General features: G+C 37.1%; 1 protein-coding gene across 1 annotated transcript in view; it reads right to left on the minus strand.

Moving 5' to 3' along the window:
• The window catches only part of PTPRN2 (protein tyrosine phosphatase receptor type N2), a gene marked incomplete in the record, with an annotated part of 519721 nt that overhangs the window by 18016 nt on the left and 479223 nt on the right, over positions 1-22482 (minus strand). Inside the window, 4 exon segments of the mRNA XM_072412607.1 lie at positions 7669-7835; positions 9371-9490; positions 11886-11963; positions 21016-21089. Coding sequence (XP_072268708.1) covers positions 7669-7835; positions 9371-9490; positions 11886-11963; positions 21016-21089 — 439 coding nt within the window.

Here is a 22482-nt window from a genome sequence, read left to right on the forward strand (position 1 = left end):
ATTCTGGTATGCTTAAATTCAAAAAATTCCTTGGACGGAGTTGGGCTTTTGAATATATCCCCTGCTTTGCTTGGTAATACATATGGACACATAGGCACATCCGCAAATGCTGTCTACCACACTAAAATATTAACCATTTCCTGATATTACAATTGAATTGTTAGTGTTCAGGACCTAAATACATTTTAGGGGAATTTTAAGGGAATAAATATAAAAGTTGGTCAAAGTCTTACAGTTAATGTCAAAACCTGAGAAGAAAAGCTTGTGTCCTGCCACCAAGTTAAGAAGTACCCCTACTCTCTGTGGGGAAGCGTTGATCTTGCTAAGTCAAACTCATAATTTTCCAATCAGCAAAACTAATACTTACTGATTGGAAAGTTTTAGATCTGAGATAATTTGGAGGGTTACAAAATTTTAAAAAGAGTGCACTGCTTTTACATGAATACTGGTCCAATACTGGAGATTTGCACACTTTTTGTTTTTAAGTACCCAAAATGTATTTTGCTATTTAGACCAAAAGGTTGAGTTTTAATCTCCCTAGCAGTAAGATTAATGAGAATTTTTAAATGTAAAAGCGGTACATTTAAAAATCCTCATTATTTTAAATTACCCACTCTGTCCCACCTACCTTTGTAACAGTTCCACCCTCGAGCCCAAGTCTTGAGAGCAGTTGCCTGGCCATTATCTGTTTTCCCTAGCCTCCAGTCCTCAACGTTCACACGCCGGGGACGCAAATGCCGGCCGGGCTTCACCAGGTTACGCAAATGCCTGGCTGGCATTGCCAGGGGAAGAAGATGGCAAGCATCGCTGGAGGACGCCACGGACATCACTGGAACAAGGTAGGAGGAGTTCTAAACTCCCTAGAAATTCCACCCCGAGTGTGACTTGGAGTTACCACTTTTGGTATGGAATATCCACCCCAAGCCACACTCGGGAGGTTAATAAAAGTGAACTATTTTTACAATAAGTGACATTCTGTTCATTTAAAAGAGCACTCAAAACACATTATTTCAAACTTGCCTTCCTGTCTATTTCTGTCATTTGAAACCCTCACTACTTCTCACCACTACAAATCTCCCCCTCCTATTGTGTGTTACTTACCCCAGCTCCTAGATTGTAAGCTCCTCAGGGCAGGGTCTTCTCCTCCTGTCTGTATCTGTCTGTCATTTGCAACCCCTATTTAACGTACAGTGCTAAATATTATGTTGGTGCTATATAAATCCTGTTTATTAATAATAATTATAATAATATTATTATTAATAATAATATTAATGCATGGGTACAGTTTCAGTAAGTATGTAGACAACATTTTAATTGGTAAACCAAAACAATACAATGTTACACAGTTTTTAGCTGTCTGCCTGCCAGCAAAAAAAAAAAAAAAACACAATTCACAATGCACAGAAAGTCAGCAATGTGTTGATTACACCAGCTTGAAAGGAACCCAGTCCGAAAAATAATGTGGGCATACTATTGCTGAGGGGAGGGGGGAGGATGAGCATGTGGTACCCTGCAGTGTTCTCCACCATGGCGGATTGATAAACAAGTTTGGGGGACCTCTGTACACATCAGATTTGCTTCCAAGGTGAGTATGATCATTCGTTTTAGATGACAGTCATCCGATGTGTGTATAAAGCTTTAGAAAACCATGTAAATGCCAACATGTCACTGACTTCCCTAAACGATAATGTAAGAATCAGGATGACAGCCCTGGATCATGTGCCTTCAAAACCAAGTCAGAATAGGTAGCTGCTTTATTGCCATCCTAACAAATGATCAAAACATGTTCTAATACTTTCCTACAATGGCAAAATTTTTTGTTCAAGGATCCTATAAGCAAAGAATTTTTAGGTTAGTGTCTCTTTAAACCTATCATTGGGGTTAAAATAAACCACAAGTCAGCGCCTTGGCATAGCAATGGTTCAGTGCGAGTAAGGGTTAATTGCATGAGCCTGAATAAATCCATAACCAAGCATTTCATTCTGTCAGTGCGAAATTATAACCACAAGCCGGCTGTTCAACCCAGAATATGTTTTATTAATGTGTACACACACATAAGAGAGCAAGAGAAAGGAAGAGTGAGAGAATGATTAGTGATACAAACCAAACCACGGGCTCAATGAATGAAAAGAGACCCATCATGCAAACCGTCAGCAAGCAAAGGTCAGAGGTCGTTAGAGGCACAGAAATGGGGCTTCCATATTGTCCCCGCAGCAGAGTGACAGTTTCCAATGATCACTTTTGTGACTATGCAACTGGGCTTATATTACTAGCTGCAACATCACAAAAATGACACTGGCAACTGCTAATTAGCTGGCAAAATAAGAATTTAACCATTTTCAGGTGAGCGATTGTTAGTAAATGCCAATGTGTCTACAGCAAGAAAAAAAATAAGATAAAAATGTCAATTTTTTTTATGCTCCTAAAGTGATGAAGGTGATCTTAGTGTGTTTGGTTTGTGCACACAGATAGGGAACAAGTGATCTGGTTAATATTAGCTTGGCTTAACTGCACAATGCAGCTATCATGGTGACCTTTGTTCTGAGGTTTCCTTATCACTTATAAGCAAAGACAGATTTTATATTTCATGTACAAAATCAGCATAACAGAAATATCAATTATAGAAAAAGCTAAACACAACATTTATTCTTTAAAATATCAACAAGGTTGTCCGTCACCAGTTTGTCTTCTTGATATTGCTGGCAGAGATTAGTCATTGATAAGGTGAACAGAAATTCAAGACATTCAAATTACATTTTATATCAATTACATATCAGAATATCAAGACTTTGTATACAGAAAGAAAAAGTTAATTAAACTACAGATGTATTCAAGAAAGTGACCCTGTCACTATAGAAATGTTTTAATGCAAGCCATACCTGTAAGAGAAGGTAAGACATATATATATTTATCCTTGCTGCTGTCTGCACAACACATGCTGGGAAATCTTTTGCTGAAATATACAAGGAAACACTTAGGCCCTTGTGAATTATTAAAGCTCTCCAAGGCTGGATACACTTTCAACAGTTGGGCTGGGTGATCCAGCAATCCTGGAATAGATTTCTTCCATCTGGTCCAGGATTCAAAATTGTTGCCAATAGCAAATGACTTTGAAGAAATCCATTCCAGGTTTGCTGGATCACCCATCTTCACTGGTGAAAGTGAATTCTCACAAACCCTGGAGAGTTTTAATAAATTAGGCCCTTACTGACAATCTTCTGGGTCCTCTGAAGCCCTCACAGGTTTATTTTTCTAACCTACTACATCCTATAAAGGGTGGAGGACAGGGAAAGGAACCAGTAAGACTGGCGGGAGATCCTGCAAATTGACATTACTGTAAGTGTTGTTTCCCTGAGGATTTATCAGATTTCTCAGTGCTTGACAGCACAGGCATATTGTTCATCATCCCAACCTGAACAATCAAGATGGCCAAAGGTTGCAACTGGCAAGAGAAGAAGGAAGAAGATAGTACGCCCTGCGATGAAACATTTCAGGTATGGCTTTCCTTAAAACTTTTTTTTACAATGAAAAGAGAAATATGGAGGCTCCCACTACTAAAAGCATTGGTTGCCTGGCTGTGATACAGAACTTTATTTAACTACACAGAGACACCATTCCGGAATATAAATTAAGACTGTTGGCTTATTCTTTGCAAAAGGCAAGGATAGCAAATTGTTTGATTCTCACAATCAGCAGAGATCATGTGCCCAATGGCCTAGGCTTTTTGTCATGTGACAACATTTTCTCCAAGAGAGGTGAATAGTTTAGCCCCATCAATTACCTTTTTTTTATCCAACAAAGCAAGCCAATTACCATTTTGAGATTTGAGCACAACATTTATGCCTTAGGAATTATCTATCATTAAAAAAAAAATAATAATAATTATTCAGAAACCGTAACAGTTGTATATTAAATGTATGACTACTTTCTAAGCTGGCAAACGAATGATGACCACATACATGCAATCAAGTTCAGAAGAACGTTTGCTTTTGGTTTGTTTCACCCCACATTTTTGTGATGGACACAGTTTACAGTCCAGAAATCACTCCTTTAAGAAAATCAGCCCCAAAGTGTATAGTACTAAGATTAACCCCTCATCTCCTGAAGATGATGAAAATGTACCCTCTGAATCCCAACTCCATTCCTGTCATTGCAAATTTGAATTACCAGATTTATTACCTGATGTTACTGAATTAATAGAAAAAATTACTTGTTTTTTTCTGTTTAAAGTATTGCCATTGTATAATGTTTACCAGCTGGATATGCAAAATGGCCTATGACAAGAAAATTGCATTTTTTTTCACCTATGCCATTATGACAACCTGTGATTCTAAATTAGACTTAACACCTTTAAATTGAAATTCAATTATTCTGAAGTCTTATCACTATGTCAAATTAAATTTAAATAAAAGCTTAGCAAAAATGTGGTTGCCAAATGCACTGTCATTATCTTTGCACATTTATTGCAGTCATTATGTGCCTGAGTCATTAAAAAAATTACCAGGTCAATGAGAGGTACTATTGACGTCATAGGGAGTATGTACAATAGTGCAAAATAGTTGCCTGTTTCTGACTTACGTCAGATGGGCACTTTAGTTCCTTGAATGATTCTTGAGTGACCAGTTAAAACTTCAAGTTACTTCAAGTACATCTCTACTGTTTGTAGTTAGTTTTTCGATAAAGTATAGAAAGAATAAATCGCCTATCAAGTTCTCAAAAGATGAAGTGGCTTGGAAAGATGTAATTGCCTTTAACTTTACAAGTTCAATTGATTGTGCCTACCTACTACCTACCTACTACTAGCTAACCATTCCCTACTTTATCTAAAGTCTAGAAATAAAGGAATTCAGCATTGCTTATAGAAGTGCATAACAGAAATTAGTAATTTGGCACATAATGCCCATACTATAGCTGTTGTTCCCTCAAACCTGGATTTGTTAAAAGTCATTTGCTATTTGTTAGCAAATGTTTTCAATCCTGGACCAGATCCATTCCAGATTTGCTGTATCAGCCTTGGAGAGCTTTAATAAATCAGGGCATTTGCCTCTAGTAATGATAATTCCTTACCATACTACAAGAAGTAACATGCTAAAAGAAGTTTGAGATGGTTACCTCTCTTTTTATTTATATTACATGACTTATGGAGGAGAGAAAAGCCTAAAACTGTCTGTCTGGCTCTAAAGTGAAGAGATGGTGGAAATTGCTCATAAGGCAGGGATATGCTTTTTCCCAGAATTTGTGTCACAGTCATTGCTGATCCTCCTTTTTAAAATGCAAGTTGCTAGACTGTTACATTGACCCTCTTGCATCATTATTTGGAGTGACTGACCCAGAAGAAGTACTGAATTCCATAATTTGTATACTTGCTCCAGGTCAATTGGCTGCTACTACAGCTATTTTAAACAAGGCCTTGGTATTGCCAACAGTAACACCAAACTGTGTACTGGCCCCCAAATCTAAAATTTTTGGTAGCGTTACTTGTTCAGTGCTTGGAGAAGATATCCGTAGCAGTTATCCCAAAGCCCAACAATGGTGCCGCCTTAGGACTACAGACTTTCTGAAACTATGAAAAACAAATATTTTCATTACGGCCTTATGAAAGAGGCAAAAACAGAAAAGAATGCTGAGAAATCTAGTTGCAGTTAGTTTCAGTTAGAATCTGCTTAGATTCAACCCACCAGTAGACACACAATCTGAAATATCAGTTAAAAGGGTGACTAGGTCTTAAAGAGATTCTGTCGCTTCATCCCTTTTAAACTCCCTGGTCCACTTATACTTTTCTACTCCTCTATTTCATGGCTCGGTCTAAGGTTCTGTAAAATACTAAGGCTTTCTAGGTATGAGGGACATGTGACCCCCCCCCCAAGATGCAGTGATTAGGTCTAGCAGTCAATTACTGGGTACAAGCATCACCATGTATTGAGAATGACACGTCATAAACTCTGTGTAAGCTCCAACACCATGTAAAGGTTTATATGGGGTAAGGACAGCAGAGGAACCACAAAGGAGGAGCTTAGTAATAGTGATCCTGAACTGAAAAGGGAAAAAATCTTTTTTATCTAAATTTGTACACAACTATACTCCCATTCCTAACATACAGCACTCCAGTAAATTGCCTTTCCCCAAAGTAAGTGCCCTTTCACTTCCAACTGATGTGCATACTGGGACATGCTGGGGCACTGAGGTCCCCAAACGCTACAAAGCAATAGTTTCCTTAACCTGTGCTACTGGATAGATTTACAGGCCCTACCGCTGACGGTCCACATTTTCTCTTCCCCATCTAGATTCCAGAGAGGCTAGCGAAGAAGGAATTAATGTTATTGTTATAACTCAGTGACAGCCAGGCCACCTTGCACACAGGCAGATAAATGGATTTCACTCAGGACCACCGCAAGCGCCAGTGACAGAGGCAGACATTGAACCGATGACCTTGTGCATCAGAGAACAGTTCCTTAACCAATATGTGACATCTTCTCAAAAAGCCTTTTACACTCCACGCAGAATGACAATCCCAGAGACATTAAAGGTCAGCTCTCTCCCTGTGTAACCTCGATTATTTCTGTGATATGATGAGCAGAGGCTGTGCATAAAAGCCCAACACAAAGCAGTAACTGCAGCTGATTATGTGTCAAGTACTGTTCTACACCATAATTATGTGCTTTTATGTACCATTTACAAAGTATGAGTGCTTCATCAACAGGAGTTTCTTCCTCCCCTATGCAAAACTTCTCCAGACTGCACACAGCCAAACGTTTTCTGTGCCCGTTAAGGATTTTTTATTATCTGCAAATGATTTCCACAATTTCCTCTGTATGATATAATGTGTAATTAGGCAAGGCATCCTGAGATATTTCAAGCTGCATGGTTTGTAGCTAGAACAATTTCCTCACATTACCTTTCCTCCCTCGTTCCTTGTTTGGGAAATATATGCTTCCGTCTAATGCTTTAATATATTTATTTATTGCTTAGATTAAGAAGAATGTTCTCATTTTAATAATGTCGGTTTGCAGTTTTGATAAAGTATAACTAAGATAAAACTTTTTGTTTTTAGTTGGATAAAGTGATAAGGGGTTAGGACCACTGCCTGGAGGAAAATGGTAATCTTCGTATAGGGACACTTGTCAAAGAATGCATATTTTTGTGATGGAACTTATTGTTACCACACTAAGGTGAGTTGACAGCCCTTACAAAACGAATGGGCTGCTTAAAACAATCCATGAAAAGGTGTTATGGTGTGACAAAGGTCTAATGGGAACTGCACCACAACTAAAATACAACTAAATACAGAATAATTAAATTAAAATATATTTTTTTTAAACCTCTGTGTTGTATTTTCCTATATCTTATTTATTAGTAATAATTAATCCTATATATTTGTTAGGAATTAAAATTATGACTAAAACTTTAGCAAACCTGAAAAAAAACAGTATCAAACAATCAGGTACTCCACAATGCAACCAATACACAAGAACCAATAATTAATTTAATTAACCTGGTTATGTTCGACACATTGTGTTCATCATTTTGCAAATAAGAAAATGTATCTCTTATTACTTATTTACATATTTAAATGGAAACTGTACCCAAGTAAAAGGCGAGTTAAAATGTCAAGAAATGCATTACTGCATGATTGATTCAGTCACAAGACTGTGAACGTAAAATGTGTACCTGCGGAAGTCTAACAGCGAGCGAGTTGAAGCCGGAACGCCATGGTCATTCCAGTTGAGGAAATTAAACTGGGTGACAGTGCGGGTTTCGTTAGTCTGTAGATTTTTCAGATAGAAGCTTCTGACAAGAAAATCCTCACACCAGATATGCTCAGAGACGAGATTTACCTGGAGAGGGAAGGAAGGCGTAGGGCACAACTTAAGTACTTTACTGAACATCTGCTTCAAATTGTTTTACAAAAACCTGGCATCTCTTGAGGGTTCCACACCTGGCACACTTATACCAGCTCCATGTTAATCAAAATGAAGGGGATTATTTATAGGCACACACAAGCTACTACTGCACAGTCAAGGCACTGCTCACAAACAACTTCCACTTGTCTCATTTCCTATCTGCTCTGAGCCTCTTATCTTAATAGAAACTTCGAAACATGATGAGTGAAAAAAAGAGTGTGAAAAAAGGAAGAGAGGAGAATATTAAACAGAGAGAAAAAAGATGGAAAGGGGCAGAGAGGAGAAGAAGAGTGTGAGACGGGAAGATAGACTATTTAATGTACAGCGCTGCGTAATATGTTGGCGCTATATAAATCCTGTTTATTAATAATAATAATAAAAATAATAGGAGCGAGTAAGAAATGGAAGAGAGGAGAACAAGTAGCACAGCAAAATAGGAAAGAGAAAAGAAAAAGTAAGAAAAAGAAGAGGAGAAAGAGAGTGTGAGAAAGATAAGGAGATAGGAGAGGAAAAATAATGAATTGAGAAAATAGTCAGGAAATAGAGAAAACCAGTAATAAAGGGCAGACAGAGGAGAGTGCGAAGAAGTGCAAGAATTACAAAGTGAAAATGAGAAAATAGAAAAAGCACGAGAGAAGCATATGTGATAAATAGAAGAAAAAGAGGAGTAGAGGAGAAGGACAATTGAACATCAGAGGAGAAAAATGTAAAAGAGGTAAGAGATAAAAAGGAAAGGGGAAAGTGAGATAGTGATAGAGATGAGGCCCAATCAATACATTCTCAATTTTTTGCAAATCTTTTCTAGTCTGCAAAGAATCATACAATTTATGAATCACAGTTGCCAGTGTTACTGAATTATGTGATTCTCTGTAGATCAGACAGACTTAAAAATATAGATGAAACAAAGAGTAGTGAATCATCAAATCCCTGATTTGATCACTATTACTGGAGATGAAAGAGAGAAAGTTAGGTAGATAGAGGGATGGGTGAAAAATGCACAAAAATACAGGAGAAAGACATAAAAATGATAGAGTAAAACATGTATTTTTTTTATAGCAATTCACATTATAAACTAATTGTATAATCTCTAATACATTTGCCAGTCCTTTACAGTGCATGGGCTTCCCAAAATACTCAAATACAGTTGTATCCAATTAGGTAGACCTTAACACTATATAGTCGTTGGAGTATAATATAAAGTACAGGAGCAAGAAAAAAAGTTTACATCCAGCACATATTAATTACAATACAAATCATTGTCCATTGATCTTCCATTATGTTGTAACAGGTGGTGGGAATACACTCAATGATAACCGGCCATAGAATTAATCACATGATATAAGAAACCAGCGGATGAATATTACCCACCCCATATTCCACATATAAATAAAATACTGATTTTGGATGAACTGATGACCAAGCCTATAAAAATGTGTTTTATTGGTAAAAATACAAAGAAACAAGAATACCTCGTAGATATGGTAGAGGTTAGAGCCTTCATCTGGCCAGTAGTGGTAGCACTGCTTGACTCCATTATCTGCGAGTGATGTCAGCATCACGATTACTACACAGCCGTTCTCCCATACCATCTGCAGACAAAAGAGAGACACACTGTGGCCACACTGCAAAGGCTTAATTACTGTGTGACACGTGTAATTACAGCACTCAGACACACAATCAAAACTCATTCCATTCAGTGCAAATTCAAATTTCATTTTCATTAAACACTTTTCCTCTGCAGCTGCTTCCAAATCCCCAAGTACCCAAGCGCAACACAGCATTCAGAAAATAGGCAATTTAAATATTTTCCCTTTGTAGAAATTGCATGTGCGAAAAGACGGCAAATGTCAAAGGGTTCAGGGTCTTGCTATGCTTTGATAAAGGTCAGAATGATGCAGTAGTTAGGGAAAATAAACACATACTAGTAAACAAACATTAAAATCTGCTTAAAGGGAAAACTTTGGCCCAGAATGTATCTGAGCTTAAGAACAAAATCAAATTTGGTGTGGCTTATCTGTCCTTGGATGTGGTTGTTGGCCTAGGTTTTTCTTTAGGATTTATTTCCTATATTTCCACCTGGTGATCCTGAGAGTAACACATCTTCTGTCCTAGGCTATTCAATCTTAATATGCATTTGCTGTTTACTGAGCTCAACAGCTCAAGCTCATATCAACAAAAAGTGCATGACTTATTGAAGAAGACTGCTTTATTAGACCAAAAACACCCACACTGATTTCTGTAGAAATTTTCAATTACAAAAAGACAGTATGAAACTAGATAGTAAAAGTTTCAGTAATAAACTTTCATACCCGTAACATTCTATGCAAAGTAACATTGCATGACTCTATATTAGGTAAACTTCTGTATAGGTTAGTGGGGTGCACATTACAGAATGGGAAGCAGAGTGTATGGGAAAAGCATGTCATTGATTAAGTTGCAAATTGCATCAATACAAATCTTGTATTATACTATGTTCTACACTTGATCCCCAGGAATTCTCTTCTTCTATGGTATCACACATTCTTTGGTGAGAGTTAGAATTAGTAATTCTAGTTGTCAGTGCTCACAGAGCTTTTTATCTGTTTTCTTTATGAATATTTGTTTTTGTACAAAAAGGAAATTAAAGAGAAAGACACTAAAATAAGTACAGGAACTGTTGTATTACATTACCTATATGTATACTGTTTATCCTATTTTAATTAGCATGACTTATTTCTTTTATCTGACTATTGGCAATAACTATTGAAAAGCTTCTGATTTTCAGTAAATAGGAAACATAATTTCTAGGGTGGAAAAGTTTATGTAAACGTTGATGTGAACCTTGAGTGCATTGCATGAGACAATATCATAGTGCTGCATTATACAATGTGGAAATTACTTTTTCTCTTTATTTTTTAGCAATTGCCATGTAATTAGGGGTCAGAATGGGGTGCTTCAGTGTCATTGTTTTAAAAAGAAGCTATTGGGTATGAAGAAGTTTAAAAACTTGTCAAGGCTGCAGCAGAAGAAAGTAGGAGATATGGACTGCAAGAGATGTGAATATATATTGTCTTTTATCCCAGGTGAGATAAGCCTTTAAACCTGTGGAGGCTTTAGTTGCATGTCCAGAAAAAAAATAAATTCTGAATAGATGTTCCCATTGCAGTATTCTCCCTCATCTATTGCTCTGATGGCAACTTTAAATGTTAAACCCCTATTTAGTGTGAGCTACATGTCTAAAATCCTTTTTGGTCTGCTAATCTCTGATAGAGGGGTGGAGCCCAGTCCAGATCTCAGAATATTTTACTTTATTTGTGATCACTGGATCAAGTGCCTAGGTTTTTTAGACCTTGGGTCAATACTGAAAAGAATGTTGATGAGCATTTACTCCAAGAAAATAAATAGGACATTTACCATTTATTTTTCCCAGCAGGAATGTTACCATAGCTTTAAAGCAAATCTGTGGTCAGCCGGTGGACATTCAAGAATTTATTTATTCTTAAAAACTACTAAATGAGTTGTAAAACAAGCTTCACTGACCTATAATTCATTCTGATATTTACAGAAGAAGCATCCATTTCATTCTCCAAGTCATTTTCTCAGCAACTCAGCTCTCATTGCTTCCCCTCTATCTCCTGCTCTGTGTTTAAATTGAGTTTAGAAGGCTGCTGAAAATAGGACTTGATCTTTGAGAATAAATTGCTCCAAAGTGCAAGCAGCTACAGAGGTCAGTGAAGGCTTGTTGTAAAGATTATTCACAGTTTAATCAAATCCTATTTGTTAACATTAATTTGGTTCAAAGCATACATTTCTGCATAAGGAGGGTTTTTTTTAGACACTGGCTTCTGTCTGGACACTAAACAGAACTTCTCAACACACACCTTTTTATTGCTAGGTTGCAATATTCAAACTAGCAATGTAAGATTTTACAAAATGAACTGATGCATACCCAAACATTCCTTGGAAAAAAATACATTTTATATAAAAACAGTCACTCTTTTTTACCTGCCAGAAATCAGCCACAGTAGCAGGGAGAGGTCCTTGAGTAGAGATATAGGCTGGATTTCGTGGGTCATGATCCATCTGTAAAGAAACAAAGACATGGCATTGTCATGAGGAAGTCACAAATTGTGGAAAGGTTACATTAAATATGGCAAATTTTTAGCACCTATCTGGTACTCTATATATTATTTGGAAAAACAGGTACTACCCAGACCAAGATTCACAGATTCTAGATTATGCAATTTGCCATGACAATGAGACAAATTATAATACCTTGTTGTCGTCTTGGTTAAACAATGATGAACACTGATTGAACTGTGCAGATTTTTTATAGGTTCACTTTAAATTAGGACAGTGCTGCCTAAGCATAAGACCCACTATCCAAAGTGCTGAGGTCCAAAAGTCTTTCTGTACAATCACTTTTGTTACAGTTCTGTTCTAGGTCTGCGATTACATAGACTTTGATTATTTTGATAATAAAATACAAAAAACTGCGAAACTACCAGCACTGACAAGCATGTCAAGCCTTGATGACATTACATTTTGTTTTGTGTCTGCCAAAAAATTGGGTGTCACCCAATAAATATAATTTTGGTTCTCAACTGAAAGAACCTTCCTGATTTATTCAGCAATTTGAATAATATACTGTTATATGCTTTACCGGGAACGTCAATATATCTAGGAATAAAATGATGTTATTGTGAAGCCTGTATTTCCTTTACAAGCACAGAACTACAATTTATATTTTCCATGCATATTCACCCAGAGCTGGTTATGCACTAGTGGCTGTATTCTTGAAGTGTGTGTGTGTGTGTGTATATATATATATATAAATATATATAATATAAAGAGGAATACTGGTTTAAAAACATAATTGTTGTAGATTTTAATAGCACATTTTAGATCATCAGATGTAACAATTTATGGGCTTCCATTTTCAACCTTAGCTATTCTCTTGAGTTCAACACATCTTCAGTTGTAATTAGTCTTGTTGTTAGTCTTGCTAACCTCCCCCCCCCCCCAACATATAGAGTGATCACACTATTTTTTCACGAGTGAATCAATCTGAGAACCTTGGGGGTTTCATGCACAATTTTTTGCATTTATTTTAGAAAATATTACGTTTGTATGTCTACATAAATACCTAGTGAAGGCTGTATGTAGCCCCCAAATTCTTGTTATTCACCTCCCCAGCTTACTATTTAGGCAAAATAACACAATGTAACATTTCTTTATTATCAAATGAATGTTTTTTTTTTTTTTTTGTGAGTTGATAATAAAACAAAAGCTACTGCATTTCCTTATGCATTTATACAATATAAACTGAAAAATGAATCACCATACTTTCTAAAAATGAGTATTACAAAACATGACATATCCAATCACTGCATTATCTAACTTGTACATTATTTATAACATAAAAAAGTCACTTCATACTGAAATAATGTAAAGGTCTAATGGGGTTTTTCATGTTCTGCCTGACAAATTAAAGATGCCATTGAACATTTTCAGTGTTGCATAGCTAGCTGGTGCTCTGTGGTTTTATCACAAGAGAACTGCTAGCTATGTGACAGCACCATGGAGCTTTTCATTTGTTAAAAATCAACTCCAGGCAGAAACTAAAATCAATGAGTGACATTCTAATGCTATACAGAAAGCAATGCCGCTGTGACAAAATTAGAGCGACCATTTGATTTCCCTTTCAGAGAAACAATAATGGCTTTGGTCAGGTTTATTGTTTTTCACGTTTACAATATTATATGCTGATGCATTAAATCTTTATTAAACAACTAATAATTTTAAAATATGGTGCATTCATAACACTGCTTCTGGGCTTTCTAAAGAGAAAGTCCAGCATCGGCTGCTTAATTTTGGTTTTCCTAGTCTATTTAAAAAAGCAAATGTTCACAGCAAGAGAGGAGGTATATCTCTACTCTTGACACCCATTTAGGATTTAGCACATGCTTGCTAGAAAGGTAAGCACGGGGATTGTTCTTTTACATGAACCACTACAACTCAACTACCAGTGCCCAGGGTTTCTGCAATAATGTGGAAAAATGTTAGGTTAATTGGCTTCCTCACAAAAACTGACCTTAGACTGTGTTAATGACATATGACTATGATAGGGACATTAAATTGTGAGCTTCTTTAAGGGACAGCTAGTGACCCTGCGTAATATGTTGGCGCTATATAATTACTGTGTAATAATAATAACAATAATATTAATGCACAGCACATTAAAGCACTATGCCCCCCCATAATCATTCTAGTTTTATGGTGGCTGCAATAGTTTCTTTATAATTATAATCATGTTAAAATTGGCCAATTCAGTGTACTGTCACACTTACCATATCAAATGCACCAAAATGTTGAAAAAAAGGTTACATTTTAAGCATCAAAAGACACAAACCTAATCTTCTACTGTAAATATGATTAGGATGAAACAATAATCCAGGCTCATCTGTACAGCAAGCCAAGATGCAGAAACATATGTTTCCCTGCATAAACGCCATCACGCTGTCATTCAAATGAAATAAATAAATATGAGGAGCGTTTGCTCTGTGTAGCCAGCCATTCATGCTCAGCTAGACACAGGCATGCAGAATCAATGTGAGCTGTGCTGTCAGGAGCCCTGGTATCTGCTACATCACAAACAGGCCACTCAACGCCTTTTAGCGCTAATCAGCTACTGTCACAAAATTGCTATCTGGAACGTGGTACACATAATGATTTTAGAACATGAAAATATGCCATCTGCTTATGAAGGCAAAATGCAATTACATACAGCTAAGTCAGGAGACAGGCAACCATATAGCTATTACTTATTGCAGTATATTACACAAGGGAATCTTGTATGGACTGTGTGACCACTATATGATAAGACAGGGTTTACTGGTAGAAAGAGTTATATGACTACACTCACCTATGTAATGATCTTGGAAGCTAGTGAGCTGTTACCCCTTATATTTGCTGACATATCTAAGTTATGCATGTCCCATGGGTAATTTGCAATAAACTGCATTTCATTTGTAATAACTGTCATCAGCTGTTACTTGTGGTGCCTTCACCATGAAAACACTAGTTGCTTAGCTGTTGCATTATTGAGATACACTTAAAAGGCAGCACGGTGGCTCTGAGGTTAGCACTCTGACACTTGCAGCACTAGGTTCCAGGTTCATATCTTGGCCAGGACACTATCTGCATGGAGTTTGCATGTTCTTCCTGTGTTTTGTGTGGGTTTCCTCCAGGTACTCTGGTTTGCTCCTACATGCCTAAAAATGTAATATGTCAATGCTGTGTAAATACTGTGTAATAATATAATCACTAACCTGGAACAACCATACAGAATAGGAGAGTCACCCTTACATACAGCATGCTTATTCCAGGTCATAGACTCTAAATGCATTGTCACATGGAAGTACAGAATTTGTTGATGGAAGTAACGTATGCAAGTTTGTCAGTAAGGGAAAAAGATGTAACAGACTTTTCTATAGGACAGGATAATAAAAAAGAATGTTGTGGGCTTTTAGTTTAAAATAAAAAAAAGCCCCCGTGGCACAAATGTGTTCATAAGTATAGCTCTTGTCATCTATTCACATATAATAATACCCACAGCATAATGTAACAGACTTAGGATCCATTTAGACTGTACTGACTGTTGCGACGCATTACTCTGTATGTGTTAATCTGTGCCATTAAAGTACATTGCATTAAAGAAGAGCATTCAAAATGCAGGGGTAGGCATATTGTAAAAAACTTTCAGTATTTTTCAACACCACAATGCACAGATGGTTCATACATGTGTTCTGTAGTGTATTCACTGAAACTGGGAGGCCATTTAAATGAAAAGCACTAAAACGCAATACACATAACTTGCAATAAATGCGCTATATTGTGTATTGTGGTAATCCATGCTAAAATGCACATGTTCCCAGGTGTAACGGCAACACAGGAGTCTTAATGGGTCCCTGTAGCCTTTGTTCAATACATCTGTTATGGAACTAAGGAGATGGGTGGCAGTTAGCAGCAAAACTACCACCATGAGAGCCATACTGCCAGTGAAGCCTGGGCTGGGAGGGGATCCAGAAATAAGGAATCACTATGATCCTTCTTTTTTGTTCAGTTGAGCTCTTTTCAGCAGCAAGAGATCTTCATAGCATCCAACATGGCATTGCACTTCTCTACATGACAAAAATGCAGGAGTAAAGAGAACAATACAACTTTAAGAGGCTTTTATTGCAATATGGTTGAAGCCTAGACTGCTGGCTATTAGGGTATTGAGAGTCCTGCATACAATTTTGCTACAAGGACCTGATTTTTGTAGGGCTTTAAGGTTTCATTTGGGTTCAGGTAACACTGCGGATACAAACTGCACAGCTTAGAAACCATATTAAAAAATGTTTGGTTCATAATCATGACAGGACCTAGGCTTCAATGTCACCTCACCTCTACCATTTTCAAATAAATATCCCCGCCATGAGCATTAAAAAAAAACCGCTTTGAATAAGACAAATACTGGTGTCCTTCATGTGAAGCCACCACCAAAACGGAGACATCTTGGTCCTTGTTAGAACTATGCTACTATCCAAATCAGTGGAACACAGCTACAATAATAGTAATACCGAGTACACAGATTCGATTGAAGCTTCAGATACAATTTCAGATATGATTTGTCAGATTTAAAACATTGTAAAGCTGATCAATAAGAGCTTCTCAGTATAAGTAGATATGATTTGAATTGATTGTTTAGTTTGGACTTCATATTTTCTAGTTATCAGAAAATTTGCTAATCTTAAAAATCAAATCTGATACATGTGGCCCTTTACCAAAATATACTGTACTTTGGCGAGTGAAACCCTGGTAACTTTGTATTTACCAAAAAAAAAAATATATATATATACATATATAAATATATATATACATAAACCTGAATTTTTTTTATTAGGAAGCAAACTTCTTCATAATGTGTAAAAAAGGATAAACTTTAATAGCAATGAATGGAATTTTTAAAGCAGTTGGTGATATTTTGATCAATGTATACGTAGAGCATGTTCTCAGAAGCACAAAGACGAAGCATCAGTTGGTTAATCAATGACAAGTCAATAACAAGTTCGTCAATAGCTCTCTGTGTAGAAGCAAATGAAAATGGACTGCTGGTTCAATCTATTAAGTGTTCTGATTAACACACATAAATGTCAGTCTTACAGTTTTATTACACCAGACAGGGGATGTCTACATACAAATTACTGCACCAATGAAGCGCAACCATTCGTGCAGCATAAGGCTGTAAATATCAGTGGCAACGTGATCAGCCAAAATGTATAAAAATGTGCAATGTTATGTCGCACAAGTACCAGAATTCAGACATAAGGCACAAATGTGTCTCTGCGGAACATGTGCGGAATGTTCTACAAGATTTTTAATATTGTATACTCTGTATGCCTGCTAAACAGAGTCTTGAAGTGTTTTACAAATAAATAGCAAAGATTTTTAAAATCTGAAGATTCTTTGCACATGTTAATAAGTTTGCATCATGAGTAGAAATATAATCATGATGTAGCACTACAAAGCAGGAAGCAGAACCTGCATATCTAAGACAAATGTGGATGTGTTCATGTACTGTACATTTCCTTCTTTCCCCTTTAAGGCTATGTTTAGATTGGTATTGAGGTTGCGATGCGGTCACTGCTTTTCTCTTGCCAGTGAACTTCTGCCTCAGGGGAGACTCTTGCGGGAAAGTTTCTCCGCGCAGCAGCTCCATAGAGAATGAATAGAATTGGTCAAATTCGCAGAAGCTGGTTCTTTAAGAGCCAGGGGTGCAATGTGAGTGGATGAGCAAGGTGCCAACAGCCAGGAGCCATGCAAGATCACTCGATTTTTAAGAAGGTCAGAACCTGCCGTAACAGTAATTAGCAGAATAAAACATAGTTTTTGTGACAAAGAAGTGGTTTTGCAATGCAGCTTGCTCAGGTTACTATTGTCAAAGGACAGGGATTAACATCTTGGAGTCATTGGGGTTGATTTACTAAAGGAGTATTGGCTGTTCACATAGCAAAATGCATTTCCATTTACTTTTATTTAGCAAAGCTTAGTTAATGAGATAAAATTCTGCTAACTTCAACCACCCAATCATCTGCAGGGAAAAAACTTTCACCTACCTGTTTGGGTATTCTTTACAAAGTGAACCACATTCATTAAAGTAACCTTTCATTGTTAAAAGAGGACTTCTTCAACAACTTTAGTAAATCCCTCCATTGTGTTGGGCTCTTTGCACTATCACTGTGGTCATTGTTATCGGTAGCAGCTTGGTCACAGCCAGCATACAATGCACATTGCTAGCTAAAGTCATTGGTCAATTACCTAATCATTAAGTGTTAAGAGTCAGTCTGCTACTACAGAGGGTGGCTTTCTAATGACTTCTGTTTACATTAATATAGACAATTTTTTATGCAGAACTGTTGCTGCATACATACATCTTTCACGATCCTTTCCAACGACTAGCACTGCACGATGCATGAACGAGTGCTGTACATACACCCTACTGTGCGCTCTCCCCCTTCCCTTGCAATAGGATCATTACTCTTCCATCATTCGTGGATCCGCCAGGACGGTCGTTCGGACAATGGACGACTGGCGCTGTACACACGTCAGATTCTTGCCAAATATCGGCCCTGAGCCGATTATCTGGCGAGAACTGTTGGACGTGTGTACGTAGCTTTACACTTACTTCCTATGATACATGTGGGCTTGGTTCTAAGTAAAAGACCTATACAAAGTACAATAGGCAATAGCTTACCAATCACAACTGATTTGTTCCAAGATAATAAGCAAATTGGATATATATTGGTTTAGTCTCCCTGCAGTCTGAGCAGGAAAACTCTCTAGCTTTACATTTCAGAAGCTGTTTCATGTATTCACCATAAACATTTTCTCATTCAGTGCACATTCCCTAAATTGGTAAAGATGTTGCATTAAGTTCTTTTCAAAGTAACAGATGTCTTCTGGTAGGGAAAGCTAATTTGAGATTACATCTGCGGGTGGTCTGAGATCTGAAAGGAGTTTTTTTACTCACTCACTGACCCTAGGAGTGTGGTAGAGTAATGCCAGGACTGATCTGTACATCTTTTTTGCAGTTTTGGTGATTTTTAGCAAATGTTCATAGCCTGAACAACCTAGAGAAGCCGCATTTCTTGACTTTAAATATAAACTCCAGTCAAACAGGAGAACTATGCAACTTTGCTTTCTCAAAAGGCAGAGTCAACCATCTGAAATAGCTTTCATGTGTATTCTGGCATTCTTTATTTGCAGCTGGTTGCTTTGCTCGACATTGCTGGAATCCTAATTTTGTGAAGCATTGTGACTGTAAAGCTACAGAAACTGATGGATTCTTGATCCTACCCCCCACCCTCTGTAGATCTCATGGCAAGAGTCTGCAGTTACCAGTTAAATGCTGCTCAGATGTCAAATTTGCTGTTGTTAACATTTTAGTAATGATATTAAGAATTTTTTAAGACAAAAGCGAAGCCTTAATCTGCAAGCAGTACATTGTACTGTAGCTATTTTCAACAAGAGTTCCACAGAACCCCAGGGTTCCTTTAAAGTTTGCTAGTAGTTCAATGAACTGTGCCCAGTTAACCTCATATTTGAAAAAGTCTGTCTAGTTCTGAGGCCAAAGCCACATGGAAGGGTAAGCTGCATGACGCTAATGATCTCTTACATATGCAAATGTAACACATACAAGAAAATACAGCAAAACATGTTGTTCTGTACTAAAATCATGTGCCCAAACATTACAAATGCTCAAATTAAAGTGAGGATTTAACCATGGAGCTCCAGGGATACAGGCTGAAAAGTTTAATGCAGATCTTTTACTTTTTTGCAAAAGTCAGGGTTGGGTCTTCCTCCTGCTGCCTCCTAATTGGTTCATTATAGTATTGAGGAGCTGAACTAACCAATAGGAAGTTTGGAATGGACCACCCATGCTTAACCAATGCATTAAATGATAATTGTGTCAATGATCTCTAGAGATAATCTATGTATGGTTGACAGGTACTACTATAGCCCTAGGCAAGTAACAGTATATTAAAAGAACTTAGGTCATGAATTCAGTTTTTCAAGTCTGTATTATCATTACACAGTATATATATAGCGCCAACATATTATGCAGTGCTTTACAAAGTCCATAGTCATGTCACTATCTGCCACTCAAAAGAGCTCACAATCTAATGTCCCTCAAATAGTCATATGGCTTAAACACAGTCTAAGTTCAATTTGTTGGGGGAAGCCAATTAACCTAACTGCATGTTTTGGAATGTGGGAGGAAACCAGAGTGCCTGGAGGAAACCCACACAAACACCGGAAGAACATACAAACTCCATGCAGATAGTGTCCTAGCCAGGATATGAACTTCAGTCCAAGTGCTGCAAAGGCCAGAGTGCTAACCACTGAGCCACCATGTCACCCCTGTATAGAATACATTGCATTGACATCAAAATGATTGTAAGCTCTTCTTGGAAGAGTCATCTCCTCCTCCTGTGTCACTGGGCCTCAATTGGGAAAGCTCTCCAATGCTGCAGAGGATACACTTTCATCAGTGAAGCTGAGTGATCCAGCAAACCTGGAATGGATCTGGTTCAGAATTCAAAAAGTTTGCTAGCAAATTACTTTAAATAAATATATAATAAAACAATAATCTTTATACCTAGAGCAGTTGACAGCAGTTGCAACCTGAAATTGCCAGAAGTCTGCTCCAACTTAACTACTAAAATCAAAGTCAGTATTGAACAATAGAATATTCATCAACTTCCATGATACACAACAAATGTTTGAAAGTAAGTTGACTGCAAACTTTCTTCAATTTAATCAAGTCATTTTAATTTCAGACACATACAAAAAGTAAGTACAGGTTTGTAAAGGCCAGAGGCAACCCAGCTATTTAATCCCATCAACACAGCTATCTCTACTCATCTGTAACCATGACAACCAGCACCAACCATTTGCTCCATAACTCATAATTGCATCCATTAGTAATGCAGGAACATGAGGCAAAGATGACTTGCCGATAGGCACTTAGGATGTAAACCAGACTCAAACGAAGCAGAAAGATGAAAACAAAATACCGCCAAATACTCACTATGGGACTGGCATTGATGTAGTCCGAATGATCGTGGCTGTTCTCTGCCTTCAGAATGATTCTGTTGTGGTCATCTAGAAGGATAAACATATGAATAACTTTGACAATTGTGTGCGCCATTTATTCACCTAATTTAGTATACTGTATTGCAGGATACCAGTCCTTATTCCTTAACATTTTCAGCATGAACATAGTACAAAAACAATGTTATCTTTCTGATATAAACTACAGATCTCATAAACAGAGGCAGAATTATTTGAAATCTTATCTAGAGAGGCAACTACAGGTGCTTGGAACCCTAAACTCCAACTAGGAAATCCGTCCAGATGCAAACATTTTTATTCAGAATTGGACATACCTGACATACCTGTCAATTGTCTGTTAGCCCAACTCTATGGCCTAAATCAGATCTTGGATTGCTCAACTTTCAAGTTCTGATCTTAGTTAGGAATGGGTCTAATCCTAGAAATTGAGTCCGATTGGAATTATTGGACCGTTCCCAGTGTTGTCAATGGGTCCAGGCATGTGAAAGTAAGGTAATAAAAGCCTAAGGTCTTTTAAGTTTTGACCCAAGCTTCCATCTTGGGCAGAATGTCAGCAAAAGAGAAAATACAGGACACAGAAGAAAAACATTTTTAAGTGGAATTTTCATTTACTATTTTATTTATAGTATGTCAACAGGTGGCTTTCCATATATTAGCTGATTTACCAAACACGTTGTATTGAGCTCAGAAGACTTTGTAGCTATAGCATGCGAAGGAATTAGCAAAACATTTCAAAGAAAGGTAAAAGATCAATTTATAAAATGTACCTCAGTCACTAAATTTAAACTACAACTGTATGCTTTTGGTCATCATCTTTTTTCTCCTGTGTTATAAATTAATTTTTAATAGTTCTATTATAATAATAGCTACTCGTTTCTTCATTCCATAAATACCAAATTCCTGCTGTGCTATTTTTAACTTTGGCCAGTGTCAAATTCAAGTCACATCAAGCTATCTTGCCTGTGAAATTTTTCCCCTGTGAATTATTAGTTTTATAGACCGAAAAATCTCCTCGTGTGACTCTCTTCCATTTAATGACATACAGTCATTACACTCTGTTCTTGTTGGGCAAATTCATACCTGTGTCTCCCCAGGCCATCTGTTGGCAGCCCTTGGCTGAAAGATGATATAGTTGTCTTTAGTTGTTGGGAAAACTTAATAAAAATAAAGGGACAGTAAACTCAAAGGTACAGGAGTGTGATAGGTCACCTATTGGCTCCTTATAGCTCCTGGAGATGCCATTCTCCTGTTATAGTTTGCGGCTTGGTTCTGGTTCACCTTAGTGTTTTGGAAGTTCCCACCTCTGCTGTTGAATTGTCTATAAAAAAATTAAAGTCCAAGAATCCCATAGAGAAATAAGAAGCCATTAGATTTTTTTTACCCTGTATACTTGAATATAAACCAGTCAAACTATAAACGTACG

The sequence above is a fragment of the Pyxicephalus adspersus genome, chromosome 5 (genome assembly GCF_032062135.1).
Source record: "Pyxicephalus adspersus chromosome 5, UCB_Pads_2.0, whole genome shotgun sequence".
Classification (NCBI taxonomy): domain Eukaryota; kingdom Metazoa; phylum Chordata; class Amphibia; order Anura; family Pyxicephalidae; genus Pyxicephalus; species Pyxicephalus adspersus.